At 52.9% G+C, this 15569-nt stretch overlaps 1 protein-coding gene across 1 annotated transcript in view; it reads right to left on the bottom strand.

The window, feature by feature from the left end:
• The window catches only part of DIDO1 (death inducer-obliterator 1), a 42055-nt gene that overhangs the window by 23771 nt on the left and 2715 nt on the right, over nt 1-15569 (bottom strand). The window contains exons 2-7 of the mRNA XM_033094547.1: nt 7652-7832; nt 6555-6667; nt 4862-5684; nt 3870-4200; nt 1868-2080; nt 667-880 (exon numbers count right to left, since the gene is read on the bottom strand). Of these exons, the coding sequence (XP_032950438.1) occupies nt 667-880; nt 1868-2080; nt 3870-4200; nt 4862-5682 (1579 nt within the window). The 5' untranslated portion in view covers nt 5683-5684; nt 6555-6667; nt 7652-7832. The remainder of the gene's footprint in view (nt 1-666; nt 881-1867; nt 2081-3869; nt 4201-4861; nt 5685-6554; nt 6668-7651; nt 7833-15569) is intronic.

Here is a 15569-nt window from a genome sequence, read left to right as displayed (position 1 = left end):
AAAAAAGTTCTGCCCTGTCAAACATACTCTGCTGAAAACCGTCTTTTACATCAGATCAACGGTGATCCGCAGTATAGATTCCCACAGTGTACAAAAGAAGTGATGACTGCATGTGCTAAAAGCAGACAACGTGGAGAAATGAGCGAGCTAACAGGGTTGTCACAAAATGGCAGCAGACGCTGGGACGTTGACACGTTTGAGCGCTGGGCAGCGTGTCTGCTCCGTCGGACCTCGCTGAGCATCATACAGATACTTACCAGAGCCTGACAACCGAAGAGATTGGACACACAGCAGCCGCGAGGGGGTTTGTACAGCTTTGTGGGGACCGGCTAGGGGCGGGGTTGCGGGCAGCGCCACACGGGGCCACAGCTCCTGGCCGTGGCCAGGCCTGAGCGCAGGGCCGGGCCGAGCCCGGGAGGCCCGACGCCGCCCCTCGGCGATACGTACATTTACACCACAGGGCCGGCCAGGGGGCGGAGCCGGCCAGGGGGCGGGGCCGGCCAGGGGGCGGGGCCGGGAGAGCCCGGGAGGCCCGACGCCGCCCCTCGGGATACGTACATTTACACCACAGGGCTGGCCAGGGGGCGGGGCCGGCCAGGGGGCGGGGCCGGGAGAGCCCGGGAGGCCCGACGCCGCCCCTCGGCGATGCCCCTCGGCGATACGTACATTTGCACCACAGGGCCGGCCAGGGGGCGGGGCTGGGCTCCGGCTTCACTGCATTGTAGTTGTGGTCGCTGGCCCAGGACGGCGTGCCGCTGTCACACGTCGTTCCCTTAATAGGAACCTCGCTCCTAGCAGGGGCCGCCAGGGCCTTCCTCATGGTGCTTTCCTTCTGGTCTGGTGCTGCTCTCTTGTGCATGGAGGAGACTCTGACGCCTGCCTGGATAAGCAGGAAAACCCCCATCATTAAGGTCAGAGCTAACCTTGGCTCAGCTCACTCTCAACGAAGGGCGGACGCACGCGGGGTCACTTCAGGCCCCCCCACTGCCCTGCACGGACACACCAGCCGACCCTCACAACCCACCGCCACAGCCAGGACTCCAGGGTCTGAGTGCTGAGAAGGCCCGGCATGAAATGACCTGTAATGCGGCTGGGCTCCGAGCGTGGTGGGGCCACAAGGTGAGAGCAGGGGGGAAGGACCTCGGGGGGCACGTGCTGGGCGCGGGGAGCTCCCGGGCTACCCCAGGCACGCTGCACGACACCCTTACTGCACACAACTGCTTCTTCGGCAGTTCTGGTTAAAAACGACCAGCCTTAAAAACAAAGCCATCTAAGGGATAAACAGCACTGTCAAGGTCAAGAAAACTGCCCCAATAGCACTCAGGCCTCGCTTGTCACAGACGTAGCGGGGGCCGCAGTACAGCCGCGCCCACTAGAGCCAACTCCCCAGGAAGGGTCTTCAAGTGTCAGGAAAGGGCCTGCGTTCTGAAGCACCCTCAAGCCTTCCCAAATCACACGGGGCACAAACTTGGGGCCACGGGGGTGCTAGGTGGACCACAGCCCCTGCCCACCCCGCTGGCTGCCTGCCAACTCCTCTCCATGTGACTCTCCTGTCACTGCTGTTTCGTGGACAGAGAGAGGGCTCAGCTTCCCCGCAGCAGCCGCAGGCTGGGTTTGCTCTGCTGCGTCTGTATCTGTTACTCCCTCAGCTAGAGGGCGGTAGAAAGAAACCGTCAGGACTTGCTTCTCCGTTGCTGACAACAGAGCCGGTGGAAAGATGGAAAGATGGAAAGATGGAGGACCAAGGGAAAGGGGCCGGCGCGTGCCTCTCGCCTCGGCCGCTGCCCCGCACCCTACAACCAGCCAAGTCTGCGACAGGGACACTTTCCGCTTCGACTGCTCAAATGGCTGCCCTTGCTCAGCTTACCTGAACGCTACACTTCGGAAGAATGAGCTTTTCTGGCTTCGGCTTGGTCTTTTCTTTCAGTTTGGGTTTTGCTTCTTTCCCTGAACTCAGAAACTTCATGGTGGCGGCAGCGTGCTTGAGAATGCAGTCGTTGCTGCAGTAGACGGAGTCCGGCTGCGCCACGCTCGCGCACCCAGGGCCGATACACTTGGCAGCGCCCGGCGCCTCTGAGACCTGCAGAACGAAACGTGCCGCAGACAACACTCACCACCGTAGCGTCACGGTACTTTGCAAAATCACTGTTTACAGCACTGAGGTTACTGTTTCTAATCAGGAGACACTAACAGTACTTGAAAGTGAATAAAAACTCATCTTTGTTCCTTCCCAGCACACAGACCTACCGCCCCGGGCGAAGGCCTGCACACTCTTCATGCCACTCGTGGCAGGCACAACTCCAAGAGGACCCTAGGACCCCCGCCCCCAGGACACATGCTGTGTCCTTTCGGACACAATGTGATGTCACACCCACAATTACGTTCTGATAGGGTAAATGGACAGGGGTATCTGCAGATGTAATGAAGGCCCCAAATGAGATGACTCTGAATTAATCCAAAGGGTCTGACTCAATTAGGCGAAAACCCTTAAAAGAGGGCTTGGCCTTCCAAAGACATGAAGCCACCACTACTGATGGTGAAGAAAGCAGCCCTGCTGTGAGGCCCCCACGGCTATGCTCTGGGGTGAGGGCGACACCCAATTTAACCCGAATCTGACGCACAGCAAATGCCCTTCAGTATCAACAGGCCACAAAAGCTGCACGGGACACAGCCACATACCGAACCGTGTCAGAGCTTTAGGAGGTGGCTATTCCCTAGCCGGGCCTCTGATGAGACCCCAGGCCCTGGCATGCAGCCCTCTCCTCTCAGACCCTGAGAGGGGCGCAGCAAGACCAGGCCCAGGCTTCTGACCCTGCAAACCGAGCTAAGAAATGTGTGTGGTTTTGAGCTAAGTCTGGTAACTGGGCACGCAGCTTAGGAACTGACGCACTACAAGCGTGGCTGGCTGCTTGTTCTTAGTCACCAAGGTGTTTCGCAGGCCAACACCAAGTACACGTGACCATGTCCTGGCCAACGAAATTATACTTGAGCAAAATCTTACTTCTCACGTTAAGTGTTTAAGAGAACGGTTTTTCCTCCATAGAATCCAACAGAATTTAAACTCATGTAATCCAAACACATGGACATTAAAGACGAGAAATTAGGACGATTTTCCCGCTGACATTTCCGTTCATTTTCCTAATGACTAAGTGTGTTAACAGTTAATACACGTGCACTGTGCGCCTCCGAACACCTCAGGACAGACAGTGAAATGGCCCAGCCTCAGAGCATGCTCACCTCGCAGCTAACACAGCTCCAGGCTGTCGGGCACACGCTTCTGACCCAGCCACCCCAAAGCCTTGTGCCGCCCGCCTCACACCCGCCCCGGCCGGGGCTGCCCCATTCGAGGCTGGCTGGTCGGGACTCAGGAAGGCCGAGCGGGGCACTTGTCAGAGCCCGACACAGCTCACTCAGCCAAAGCTGACGACTCGTGGAGAATGTGGCCCTCAAGGGGCCTGAAAATCAGCCAGGGAGGAGAAGTGAGTCAGCTCAGGCACAATGAGTGCCCAGGACCACCAGAGGGTCGCACGCTGTATCAGCCGGTGTGAGGGCTGCCCCTGGCCGAGGTCGCCTCATCACCCCACGGAGCCAGGCGACAGCTGCCACCCCCACCCTCGGCATCTCTAGTGAGGCGGGTATAAGACCCCTCGTTCTCAAGATGGTGCCAGGTGAGACAGGTGCACACTCACTTCAGTAACACAAAGATAACTGGAAAATGATCCGCCCACAGTAACAGTATAGGAGGCAGACAGTTGTCACGAGGAGCGGGAGGCCCGAGAGCCAAGTGCAGGACGGTCTTTCTCCCCGAGCCCCGTGGGTAGAAGGCAGCCCGAGGCCCCGTCAGGCCGCCCCCCGGAGCTGGCACTTACAGGCTGGAAGATCTTGAGCTTCTTCTTGCCACTTGGGTTTGCAGCCTTCTCGATCCTACCCTTGATGCCCTGGTCCTCGCTGCACTTCTGCTCCACAGTCCCTATACTCGTGCAGTCCGTGCCGTCGGCGTCCGCCGGTCGGAGTCTTGCTGCCTGCTGGGTTGCGCTTTCTGAGTTAGGCTCGTTAGGCTCGTCCTGCACCTGCAGGATGGTGCAGTTGGGGCAGATGTAATCCTCCCCGTTCCTTTCCAGGAGCCGCCCTCGAGCCTCAGAAATGCCTACACAATCGCCATGAAACCACTCTTCACACCGGTCACAGCAAATCATAAACCTGAAATTAGAAAATAACCAGGGATGGAAAACGAAGAGGTAAAACACTCGATTTAGACACATTATTAATGTACAGTTGGTTTCAACAACACGCTGCTATGAAAAAAACACAAAGGGACAGAAAGTGAAGAGAACAGAGGCATATCCTAGGCCCCTTCTCGATGTTAACATTTGCCCAGATGACTTTATTTTTCGTGAGTGGAGCTTTCGGAGTGAACTGCTGGCTCCACAGCACCTGGCGACCGCAGTGCCCGTCTGCACGAAGGGACAACAGTGCCTTTATTGCCCTAACAGCACCGGAGGCTCGGAGCTGCCCTCAACATCCATACTGGGGGCCAACCAGCCTCTGTGTCCCTCAGGGACAGCCTAAAGCAGTGCGACCCGAGAAGGACCTCTGGGGTGACAAGAATGAGTAATGTGTGCCCCTTGCACTGGCTGCTGGCTGCACGTGCTCACGTGACCAAGGCAGTGAAGAGCCCCACGCGGCCAGCAGCCCCCACAGGCACGTGTGGCTCCAGCAGCCCCCTTCTTTTCAGTGACCTGCTCATGGTTTTCAGCTACCCCACTTCCTCCCGTGCCCAGCTTTGTGACTGATCGAAGTGGATGGCAAGCTGGCCGACCCCGAGCAAGAGTTGGCAGCTACAGCTCCTCCCGAGACCCACCTGTTGTTATGCGGCTGACGACATATACAGTACAGAGCGTTGGGGTCGTAAACCTCACACTCAGGCTTGTGTCTGACTGAGCCTCCGGGCTCTTCGTCTGGGGGTCCCTCGGCCGCTGGCCCTTCCGACGTCCTCTCCCGGTCATCTTTCGCTGCCTGGGCAGCCGTGGGCTCCTGCTTGCTGGGCGGGGAACTCTCCACAGTGTTGCCCGCCTCTGCGTCCACAGCTTCTGCAGGGTCCTCCTCCCGCCGCTTCTTCCTCAGGCGGTTCTGGGCACCTTTCAGGGACCGGTCGGCTGGCTCCTGTTCTCGCTTCCTTCGTAGGCGATTCTGAAGCTCCTTCAAAGTCAAGCCATCGCTGTCACTATCGGAAGTGTCATCCTCGTCGTTACCCCCTGTGGCCTTGGCAGAGGAGGCGGCTCGTTCCTTACCCCCCGCGGAGCTGGCCCTGGGCCCACTTTTCATCTCAGAGGCACTCTCCACGCTCCCCTCAGAAGCAGTCTCGGCATCTGTTGCTGGGCACGAGGCCGGCTCGCTGGGGTCCTCCAGGGAGGTGGGCGCAATCCTCCGGCCGCGGCGCCGGACTCGCGTGAGGAACTCCTCCACGCGCTCAGTCCGCTTGGGCTGCCTCCCGCTGCGCCGTAAGGACGGGCTCTGCTGCTGCGGCGGGGCCCGCTCCACGCAGTCCAGCTCCGCGTCCCCAGCGCCCTCGCGCTTGGCAATGGTGGTTCTTCGGAAGCCCCATGTTTTCCTGAACTCTTTACTGGTGGGTTTGATGACCTTGGGAGCTTCGTCATTGCTGGGGTCACCTTTGTCATCCATACCTAATGGTGAAATGCAACCAAACCACAACCAACGTTAGTGAGGCCACATGTCCTGGCGAAGGAGCCATTCGCCAGAGCTAGAAGAGCCAGCGGGTGCAGACCGCCATGAATACACAGCGGGAGCTCCCACGGGGGCACCACCCCTCGTGAGCGCAGGAGGCATGAACACGGTAGATGGAACAGTGTTCCACCTACAGAAAGTGGGTGTCTATTAAAGCAAGTGATCTTGACCAGTGTTTCCTCAAGTATGGTCCGTGACATAATTCAAGGCGATTCTTGAAGAAAACGTTCCTAGTTACGTATGTAATGTTCAGAAGAAAAACACAGCTCCCAACCTGGAATTCCACCAGCGAGGTGCTCAGCCCACCACTTAACACGGGCAGCGGGGAATGCCAAATGCACCACAGCACCGTCCGCGGCAGCGGAGCAGAGGCAGCCGCGGGCTCGCTGGCATTCTCGCATAGACAGAACGCCGTGCCAGGCCCGGGCCTAGGAGCCCCGAGCTGCCGTGTGACAACTCTGACCACTCTGCCTTGATGCCACGTGCAGAGGGGTGTTGGGCTCTGCACGTGGCCCTGCTGCGGGCCGAGTGCACAGTGACCCCGTGGACGCCTCATGGAGAAGCCTCGCCTGGCTGAGTCCTGCCCACTCACTGAGCTATGACTCGGGAGACACGAAAGGGCACTGTGGGGTCTGCCGAGCTCTGGGGCAGTAGTTACGCAGCAACAGGTAATCGCGACACTGAGGAACTCCTGACCCAGGCAAGAGTCTGAATGTGCATTTCTTCTCCCGTCTTTCTTCCTATAGATCAGTAAAGGAAACTTTATGTTTATGATCTTTATGTTTGCGAAAACTTTACTCAGTTTATACCTTGAGAATTCTTTTTCAAGCCGTCCAGCTTCAATCACACTGAAATGCTAGTGACGCCTCAGCTCTTATGCCGTGCTCCATCCTCAGAGAGGGACTGGGACAGAATGAAAAACCTTCAAAACAGCAAATATACAAAACTGAAAATCACATGCAACCCAGTTCTTTCTTTGCTTCCCACTAAGTATTGTCACCTCCCGTTTCCTGGCCAGCTCTATATCCTTCACCATGTAACTTGGCCCGCACGGTCTCAGGCCACTCAAACTTGCCAGAGTGGCTGTGACATGAGCCCATGTGCCACTGAGGACCACACCACCTCTCTGGTCACCTGAAGTGATGGGAACTAAGTTGGGGTGTAAATGGTGATTCCCGCTCAAGAGTGCTCTGGCTAGTGGCACGGAACCACTCTCCGCGAGGCAATGCTGACCCCCACTGGCTGGGAATTTGAAATGTGAAGAACAACATGGACCCTCGATGACAGCTGTGCTCCCTCCACACATACATAGGAGAGCTGTTGTTACTAAACCAGTCATCACAACCGTTCCCCCATCCCAAGTGTTTCTATTCGTGCTAACCAACTTGCAGCAAATTTGACAGTCATCTTGAGCGAGGGGAAGTCTGCATTTCACACAACATTTGGCATGGGCACTAAAGATGCGGCCTGAGGGGCCTGAGCCAGCCTGTGCCAGAAAGTACAGGGGGTGCAGCCCCTCCAGTTCAGACGGTCGGGTCTGGACCCCATAAAGCTCACTCAGGGCTGGGAAAGAAGCCTGATCCCCACCGCAGGATGGTTTTCTGCCAGAAGAACTCTCCTCGGCAAAGCACAGTTCACCACAGAGAGAATATACAATGTCAAGGTCTACGTACTAACAAAACCACCAACATAAAACGACATGCTGTGAACCAAATTCTTAACACATTACCCAACATTCATCTAAGAACCTTATGGGTGAAGTTGAGACTATTTCAAACAAATATGACTGTTACCTTGTATCACTGTCTTCACATACAATGAATGCCCTTTTAGAAATAGGTTAAGAAACTCCAAACCTATTAAGTTAAAATTTTGCTGTTGGCATGTAACACTACTGATACGTTACCTGCCCCAACACCGAAAGCTTGGACCCTTTATGGACGGACGTCCTAAGTACAACAGAAAACCTGGCTGGCGCAATCACCTGGTCCAGGTAAACAGCCAGGCCCCAAAACACTGCTGCGACCAGTCGCTGCTCACCAGTAACGACTCAGATTATCTTGAAACTGCTCCCACGGAGTGAGCTCCTAAAAGAAACGAAGACAACAGTTTATAGATCTTGAGTAACTATAACTGAAACCACATTAGAACAAACTTCAATGCAAGTAATCTGTACTTTACGTGACCTACAAAGACACTTGGGGAGAAAACCTGAAAAACACGCAACACAGTTCCCTTCCCTAGAAGACTTTTAAAGAAGAGAAAATACTGACGACATGGGGACTACGACTGGCCACTGGACTGGCCACTGGAGGCAGAGCAAGCTGGCGGGAAGAGGGCAGAGATCTTGGAGGGACAGAGGGTTTCAAAACCAGCATCAGCTGTCAGCTGCTTTCCAGTTGTAACCCCATTTTGGAGATGGACCCAGCTCGACAAAACCCAACACACAAACGTGAAAAGGCTGAACAACAAAATTAATAATGAACGTAATTATGTAAAAATTCTTAATACTGTAGCTATGCCATCAGTTAAAAACCTAAGGAAGATTTTAGATGACTGTTTATGATTACTCCACACCGACGTGGTACAGTCCACTTATGTGTATTTAAAACTCACTTCTCCGACATCGCTTTCAATAGCCATGCCTAGTTCAAGCCTCACTAATTGCGGCTCTGTTCCGAGGTGAGCCCTGAATCCTGATCTTTTAACACATTTCAGACTCTAGCCCCGAGTAGCCCCGCGCCCAGCGGACCTGCACCTCACCTCTCCCAAGTCTCACTCCAACTGCCTTCTGTGTAACTGTGGTATCCTTAGTGACCTCAGAACAGACAAACATTCTGTCACACCTCCTTTTAAAGAGACAGTGACTGTTTCACCCTGATTAGCTAAATTCATCACCACCACCACCAAAACCTCTTAAATGTGGTAAACCCATCTCAAAATGAGGCTTCAACAGTTCACAAACTTTCCTTTTCAGAAGAAACTGGATAAAAACAAACAAAACCAAACAAAAAAAACTGGAAACAAACCTTACTTTATTTCACAACACTCAGCGAAGAAATTAAGATACTCTCAGAAATGAAAGCAATATTTATGTTATTCTGAAAAATAAGCATGTGTTTAGATTTGATTTACGTTCTAATTAATCGGAAAAGAAAAATCTAGTTATGTCTGTTGAGTGGAACGAGATAAAGTACATATGCAGAACAGATCAGATCATTTTAGATAATTTGGTTCATTTATCTCGACTTTTATATTTGGCAAAATTGATTTCTTTTCATAATTTCAACACAGAAATTCTAATACAAAACTGTAGCTCATGAAACAAATGTATGTGTATAAAGACAAAAGAGAAACAAAACCTCTGCAGTCCAGTGGTAAGTTCCTAACACCACGTATGCGTAAGCCCACACACTACTGCACATTTCATGAGGAGTATGGTCAGGAGACCGCACTCACATTGTATTAATAACTGTTTGTGAAGAAAAAGAGAAAGGTGGGCATCCCTGAAACTGAGAAAGTGAAAAAACCGGAGGTGAACATTGAATGCACTGGAATATTTAAAATTACATTTCTACATTTCTAAGTGCAAATTTTTTTTCTCAGCTGCAAACTGCTGCATTTCTCACTAAGCAGACATAGGAATAATGCTATGAAATCTTAGGTTTAAAATCTGTTAACAGGCTCTGTTACCAAACGGCTGAACAGGACCCCGCCCACCTTCAAAGTTGCTGAACAGCAACTCTCCAACCTTTTGGTCTCGGGGGCCTCTTGACACCCTTAAACAATGAGGACCCCGAGAGCTTTCATTTATGTGGAACATGCTGGTATTTCCAAAATTGAAACTGAGAAAGGTTTCCGGGTAACTGTGGACGTCCTGTGACATCACATCGAACCCCCGACACTGCGACACGGGAACACCGTGCCCCCCCTACGCGGGCTGCCTGGCGCCCGCCCTGCACACCTGGTCCCCCCTGCACACCTGGTCCCCGCGGCCTCACTGGAAAACCCTCTTGGCTGACTCATGCTGAGTCCAGACCATGCACGTTCCATCAGACAACACAGAAGACAGCGCCCATGTCCACCCACGGCTTTAATTACTGGCAAGCCATCAAGCTCACAATGGCAGCTACAAGCTTTTCAAAACTCTAAGGCCCATGTGAAAGCGCAGATATTACTGTGACAACAGATACTGCAGGCTGCTTTCCTTGACACTCACATCCTTCATCTGCAAGAAAGTGCCTGCCAAAACACTGTGGGAAAACTGCAGCCGATCAGTTGTCCTTTCAAGTGCAAATGACGTTACTCAGCTCACAACTGACCCCCAGGGGCTCTTCCTGAGGACAGCCACCCTGCCTCTGGGTGCAGAGGAAGTGCTGATGTGTCCCTGCCACTTCACCACAGGGAGTGTTAAAAAGATGTACTTGGAGGCTGAGATTCAGTACAAGTCAGTCTTCAGCGCTGCATCAAGGACGTCCTTAAGTGGAGCCGGCACATTTGAGGCGCTGGTGCAGAGGCGGAGAGCACGCCATCCGCTCACCGGTGTCCATGGCAACTCCGCAGAGGCTGACAACGCCCACTGTCAGGCGGACAGAGTTCTGACCTCTCAGCCCCAGGAAGGGTTTGGGGGACCACCAGGGTCCCAGGGAAAGCCAGAGCGTCTGTAACAAGCCATTTCTATCAGTGGACAAACACTGCATACACACCAACTGCTAGAACAAACATTTCCTACCACAAAACCATTCCAAAGCAACCGTTCAACCTGTACTCAGTGTCTCCAACTCTTCAAGATGTTAAGCTGCCAGGGTGAATTTCTTTAAAACAAAACCCAAAACACCCTCCCCAGTACTGTGTGTTCCTTAAAAACCACCGTAAAGGTCAGTGCTGCAATATGAGCACCAGGGGCCACCCGAAGGTGCCACTTCCACAAAGCGTCTCAAGGACACTACCTGCAACCTGCCCATTTCAAGTGGCCCCATCTCTCTGAGACACTCTAAAATACATCGAGTGTCTTCCAACCACATCAAGGCTCCTGATTTCACAACACGACAACCAAGAAACGGCACGTACCAGCCCCACCTGTGTGCAAAACCTTGTGTTTCTCCAAACCTCATACGCCCTTGGGACAATATGCAAAACTAACGATTTCGACTTTGAAACAATTCGGACCTGCCAGTCAGAAGTTACAGTCTGATGCTGTAACACACCTCATGATTTTGGACTCTGGCTAACTCGGGATTTTTAACTGACACACCAGGCTGAAGTCTACAGTGATTTATATTTGGCACGAAGGGTCTCTCATCTGACCACTGATCCTTTGCTGTGTATGAGGAGGGAGTGAGAAGAGGAGAAAAGCTCTCGCTCCCCTCCCCGACCCCACGGGTCTGCAGCAGCAAACACATCGCTTGACCACTGAACACAGACAGGAGAGGTTTGGGCCCGTGAAGTAAACTAAGAAATGCAGTTTCCTCTGTTGGAATATCTCACAGAACCTGAATCAACTGTACAAATTGCATTTAAGCCCTTCAGATGGCTCCTTCAAAGTTTTGCAGCGGAGCAAATAACACTGTCATTGTTAAATCTATTCTGAGGACGCAAAGATGGCCCACAACCCAGCCTGTTTCTCCAGAGGTGCAGAGAGAAATCTAGAAACAACACTGTGGCTGACAGCGTCTTGGGCATTTTTGCTTTACAGATACATGGAGGCGAAAAGCAAACTTTGTCCCTCAGAACCGTCTGAGGGACTGACTGGCTGTCACCTTAGGCAGGCTCTGGTGGGGACGGGCGTCCAACTCCCTGGCCGTGGGTGCAGTGGGTACTCTGGTTTCTCTCTATATCCACTTTCTGGCTGTGAGCTCAGCAGGCAACTCGCAGAATGAGTCAGGAACCGGAGCAGCCATGTGCACTTGTCCGAGTTCAGAACAGGGAAAAGAACCGAGGTTTCACCGCTGTGCATTTCATGGTGTGGACAGTCTCCCAAGCTGCTGCCACCCTGGATAGGCAGCTGTGGGCTGTGTGTCTTTGTCCCTCCAAATTCATGTGGAAACCTAGGGCCTAAGGCCATGGGACTAGGAGGCAGGGCTATTGGGAGGTGCTCAGGTGCCGAGGGTGGACGCCCACAAATGGGATCAGTGCCCTTATAAAAGGGACCCCCAGAGAGCTCGGCATCTGTGGTGGCCTAGAAGAGGCCTCCCCAGGCCCCACCTGTACAGGCCCACAGCCTGATCTCGGGCCTCCAGGGCCCTGAGAAACAGACGTCTGCTGTGGGTGAGCCCCAGTCTGCAGCACTGTGTTACGGCAGCTAAGCGGACGAGCCAGTCTTCTCTTATTGCTCAGTAAACAAGAAAACACGGCTCCAAACTCTGTGACAGGGACCATCCGAATCCTACAGCCCAGGGGACTGCTCCTAAGACGAGGCCACCACCTGGGTCCCAGTAACCCTCTGACCGGCGCAGTTTCTTAAGAAATCTGCCATGCGGGACAGTTTGGCTCCTGTGAGGACAGCACTGGGACATGTCTCCAGACCGGAGCCCCGTCTCCTCCTCAGGCAGGCGGCTCATAGTGCTCTCAGGGAACCCAGGCACTGAGTGCCACCTCCCAGGACAGTGGGCCCTAAAGTGCTGGGCACTTCGGGGGCTGCTTCCCGAGTCTCCAGGTCCTGAAGCTGTTAATTTACAACGCTGTTGCCCCGTAACCCCTCCCCCCCCACACACACAATGGCCACCCTATTGCTTTCATACCCACGCTGCTCTGTTCGGGCCAAGTGCACGTGTACTGGCTACTCCCTTACGGCACGTGCGGGGATGTCTGCGCCCTGCTGTTGTCTCCTGGGGTCACAACCCGAGACCTGCATTATTCCACAGTCCCCAATACAGGCCGCTTACTCCCATATTCATTGTGGCAAGAATGGTTTCAGAGCCGGGAGGGCTGTGTGTTATCAAAAGACACCCTGTAAGTGCAGTGTCATTCGACACAAAATCACGGTTCCGGTTCCGCTCCCGCTCCCATTCAGGCACCTCCCCTCCAGGGCTGAAAGTTTGGAAGCTAAAAGCGGTCTGGCCCCCTCCCACCAGTGACGCTCAGGCTTCGGGTCAGGCGGTCCTCTCTGAGGGAGACGGTGGCCCACTGTCACCTGTGACCACAAACCAGCCTGTCCCCAAAAAGCAGCACATGGTCGAGCCAATTAAAAAAGGCAGGGTCTGTCTTCCAAAGTGCCCCATTTCCTGGTGCTAAAGTTCAGAGTCCACTGTTTTTAAAACTCGAACTTCTAAACATTAAGAGCATTTCTAACTATTGTCTACAGCAGAGGTTCTCAGACCCCTTTTAAGGTTCCCTGCCCCTCTCCCCCATCAAGATACTTATACACAACACTAAGACATTATGTGCCCTTTTCACTGGTCACTCTCTCGGGAGTATATGGTAGTTGTTCAGAAACAGACGTGAGAACCCAGCTGCTGTCAGTTAAGCCAGACATTAAAGAGATTTGCAGAAAACGTAAAACACGACCACCTCTCTCATGAAGTCGTCTTTGCCTTGGAGAAGTTTCCAAAATGTTATTCGTGTTAATATGCAAGGGTTTATTATCATAAATACATAAAGGTCTCCTGGTAAATACCCAATATGCTAAGAACCAACAGACATAACCTTAGCGAATGTACGCAAGATCCCTGGGGTCCTGGGTCACTGCAGGTGTGCAGGGCTTTGGCTTCTGACACCGTGCGAAGGGCGACACAGCACTGACTTTACACTCAGGGCGACTTGAAGGGGCCGTTGCTTAAAGGACCACAAGCAACGCCAGTGACCTTCCCAGGAAGGTCCCAGGAAGACGAGAGGACCGCGACAGCTCTGCTTCAGTACTGGTCTTCAGAAGCCACCTCCGCCTTTCCTCCCAGTTCCAGGTGACCACTGAGAAGGCGCTCCTTCCATCTATGAGTCTGCAGCACTCACACGGGCTGCCATCCAAGTTCAAAGAGAACGTGGCTGGAGAAAAACCAAAGCCCGCTCACACATGGAGCTGCACCTTAGAAAGGTCTCAGGGCGTCAAGCACAGGCCAAGGGGCAGAAACAAGGCAAGTCAAGAATTAACTGCATTTCGGTTGGAATCTTCCCTTCCTCCCCCGAGATTAGCAGAGGCCACCGCAGTTTTGTTTTGGGGGGTTGTGGGAACAGCCCACGCCTAAATAAAGGAGTTAAAAAATAACTACTAGGCTTTTCTGTGTCACGTGTCACAGACCCATGCAGAGCTGAATCCACAGACGACGACGTCACACTCATGGCCCTGCTGCACAAGCGTGGAGATGCAGAGGAAGGCTATCTTCCAACAAGGGGGAAACTGCCCACGTTTCAATCTAACAAACCCAGAGGCCAAGGCTGGCGCATCTACCTAGCCTAGCCCCGTGTCTCCATGGGGCGCAGGGGGCACCTCAGGGGGGACCACTCAGCCTCCTTGGTCCTGACAGCAGCAGCCAGCAGCGCCGCCCCCCCACTACAGCAGACATGCCCCCAATCAATGGCTTTTACGTCACATGTCCCTGGCTTCAACCCGATGCCAACCTAACAGCGGGGCGTGCTGGACAAGTGTCTCTCTCTCGGGGCCTGCCTGGGAAATGGAGACAACAGTGACCTCAGTTTCCTAAAAGGATATCTGAAATGACAACGTGTCACGTGTCAGTCAGCGTTCACAGGCGGCAAGCGTGCAATAAATGGTAGATGTCATCTATCAAAACGGCAGCGTCCATGTCGGTGAGCTTTTGGGAAAACAGGCCCTCGTAGGAGAGTCTATTTGACAAGTATTTACCAAGAGCCTCTCACGTGCTGGGCAGAGCAGGCCACACACCCCTGTTCCCAGGGGCCAGGTGAGCGCGCTTCATTTTCACCTGGCAAATCAGTGGAAATGCAGGTGTGTCTATAAGGGGCTCCCAGCCATGTTTATTTACAAAGGGACACAAACTGATGTCCACCATCAGAAGATGGGTTTGAAAAAAAAAAAAAAAAATCAAGAAACATCCTATATAACAGGATTAAGATTGCAAAAAAGAGAACGAACTCTCCGCCTGCAAAGGGTCCCCCCGCGTCCCCCTGCCCACACACACAGCACGAAGAGAGCAGGTCAGAGTCAGCCCTCAGCGACCACACTCCCTAAACACACCCGCCACACACAGACATCTATGCTCACCAACACACGAACAGCTGTGGCGTGGGCTTCTGGACGGTGCCATCTCTGGTGTTTCTGCTTTATTTTTTGATATTATTTTAATGTTTTCCAATATGTATGTATCTTTGTAACCCAAAACATAGGAAAGCTATAATGGCTCCCATTTAAGGTCTTATAAAAGGGTATTAAATACCACCTAAGTGTCTGTATAAAAAAATAAAACCACAGCGTCTAAGTTTGATGCCCACAGAGAAATACCTGCTCCACAAATTACACATAAGACCAAGATGAAGTATGTTTTACAGTCCAGGCTACGAGAATTCTTATTAAAATATGTACAATTAACCTATTCAACTTCATGTAACAACTTACCCTCAAAACTACTACTCAAAAAATAAACTGAGGCCTAAGACAGACTATTCTCCAGGTCAGTGTGGGCAGAGACCATGTGAGCTGGACTCAGGCCGTGTCCCACCTCCTTTCCTGATTAGTGCATTTCCACTGTCAATCACAGAGCCTTAACTAGCACACATCATTTGATACTGACCATGAAAAGGGTAATACCTGACATCCACTGTAAGTGACCCCACCATTTAAATAAGAAGAAAAGCAAACGGGAGGCTGTTTTAGGAAAGCTTTCTGAATGACTTCCTGAGTGTACCAGGCACAC

The sequence above is a fragment of the Rhinolophus ferrumequinum genome, chromosome 23 (genome assembly GCF_004115265.2).
Source record: "Rhinolophus ferrumequinum isolate MPI-CBG mRhiFer1 chromosome 23, mRhiFer1_v1.p, whole genome shotgun sequence".
Lineage (NCBI taxonomy): Eukaryota > Metazoa > Chordata > Mammalia > Chiroptera > Rhinolophidae > Rhinolophus > Rhinolophus ferrumequinum.
This window is presented reverse-complemented; position numbering and strand designations above follow the sequence as displayed.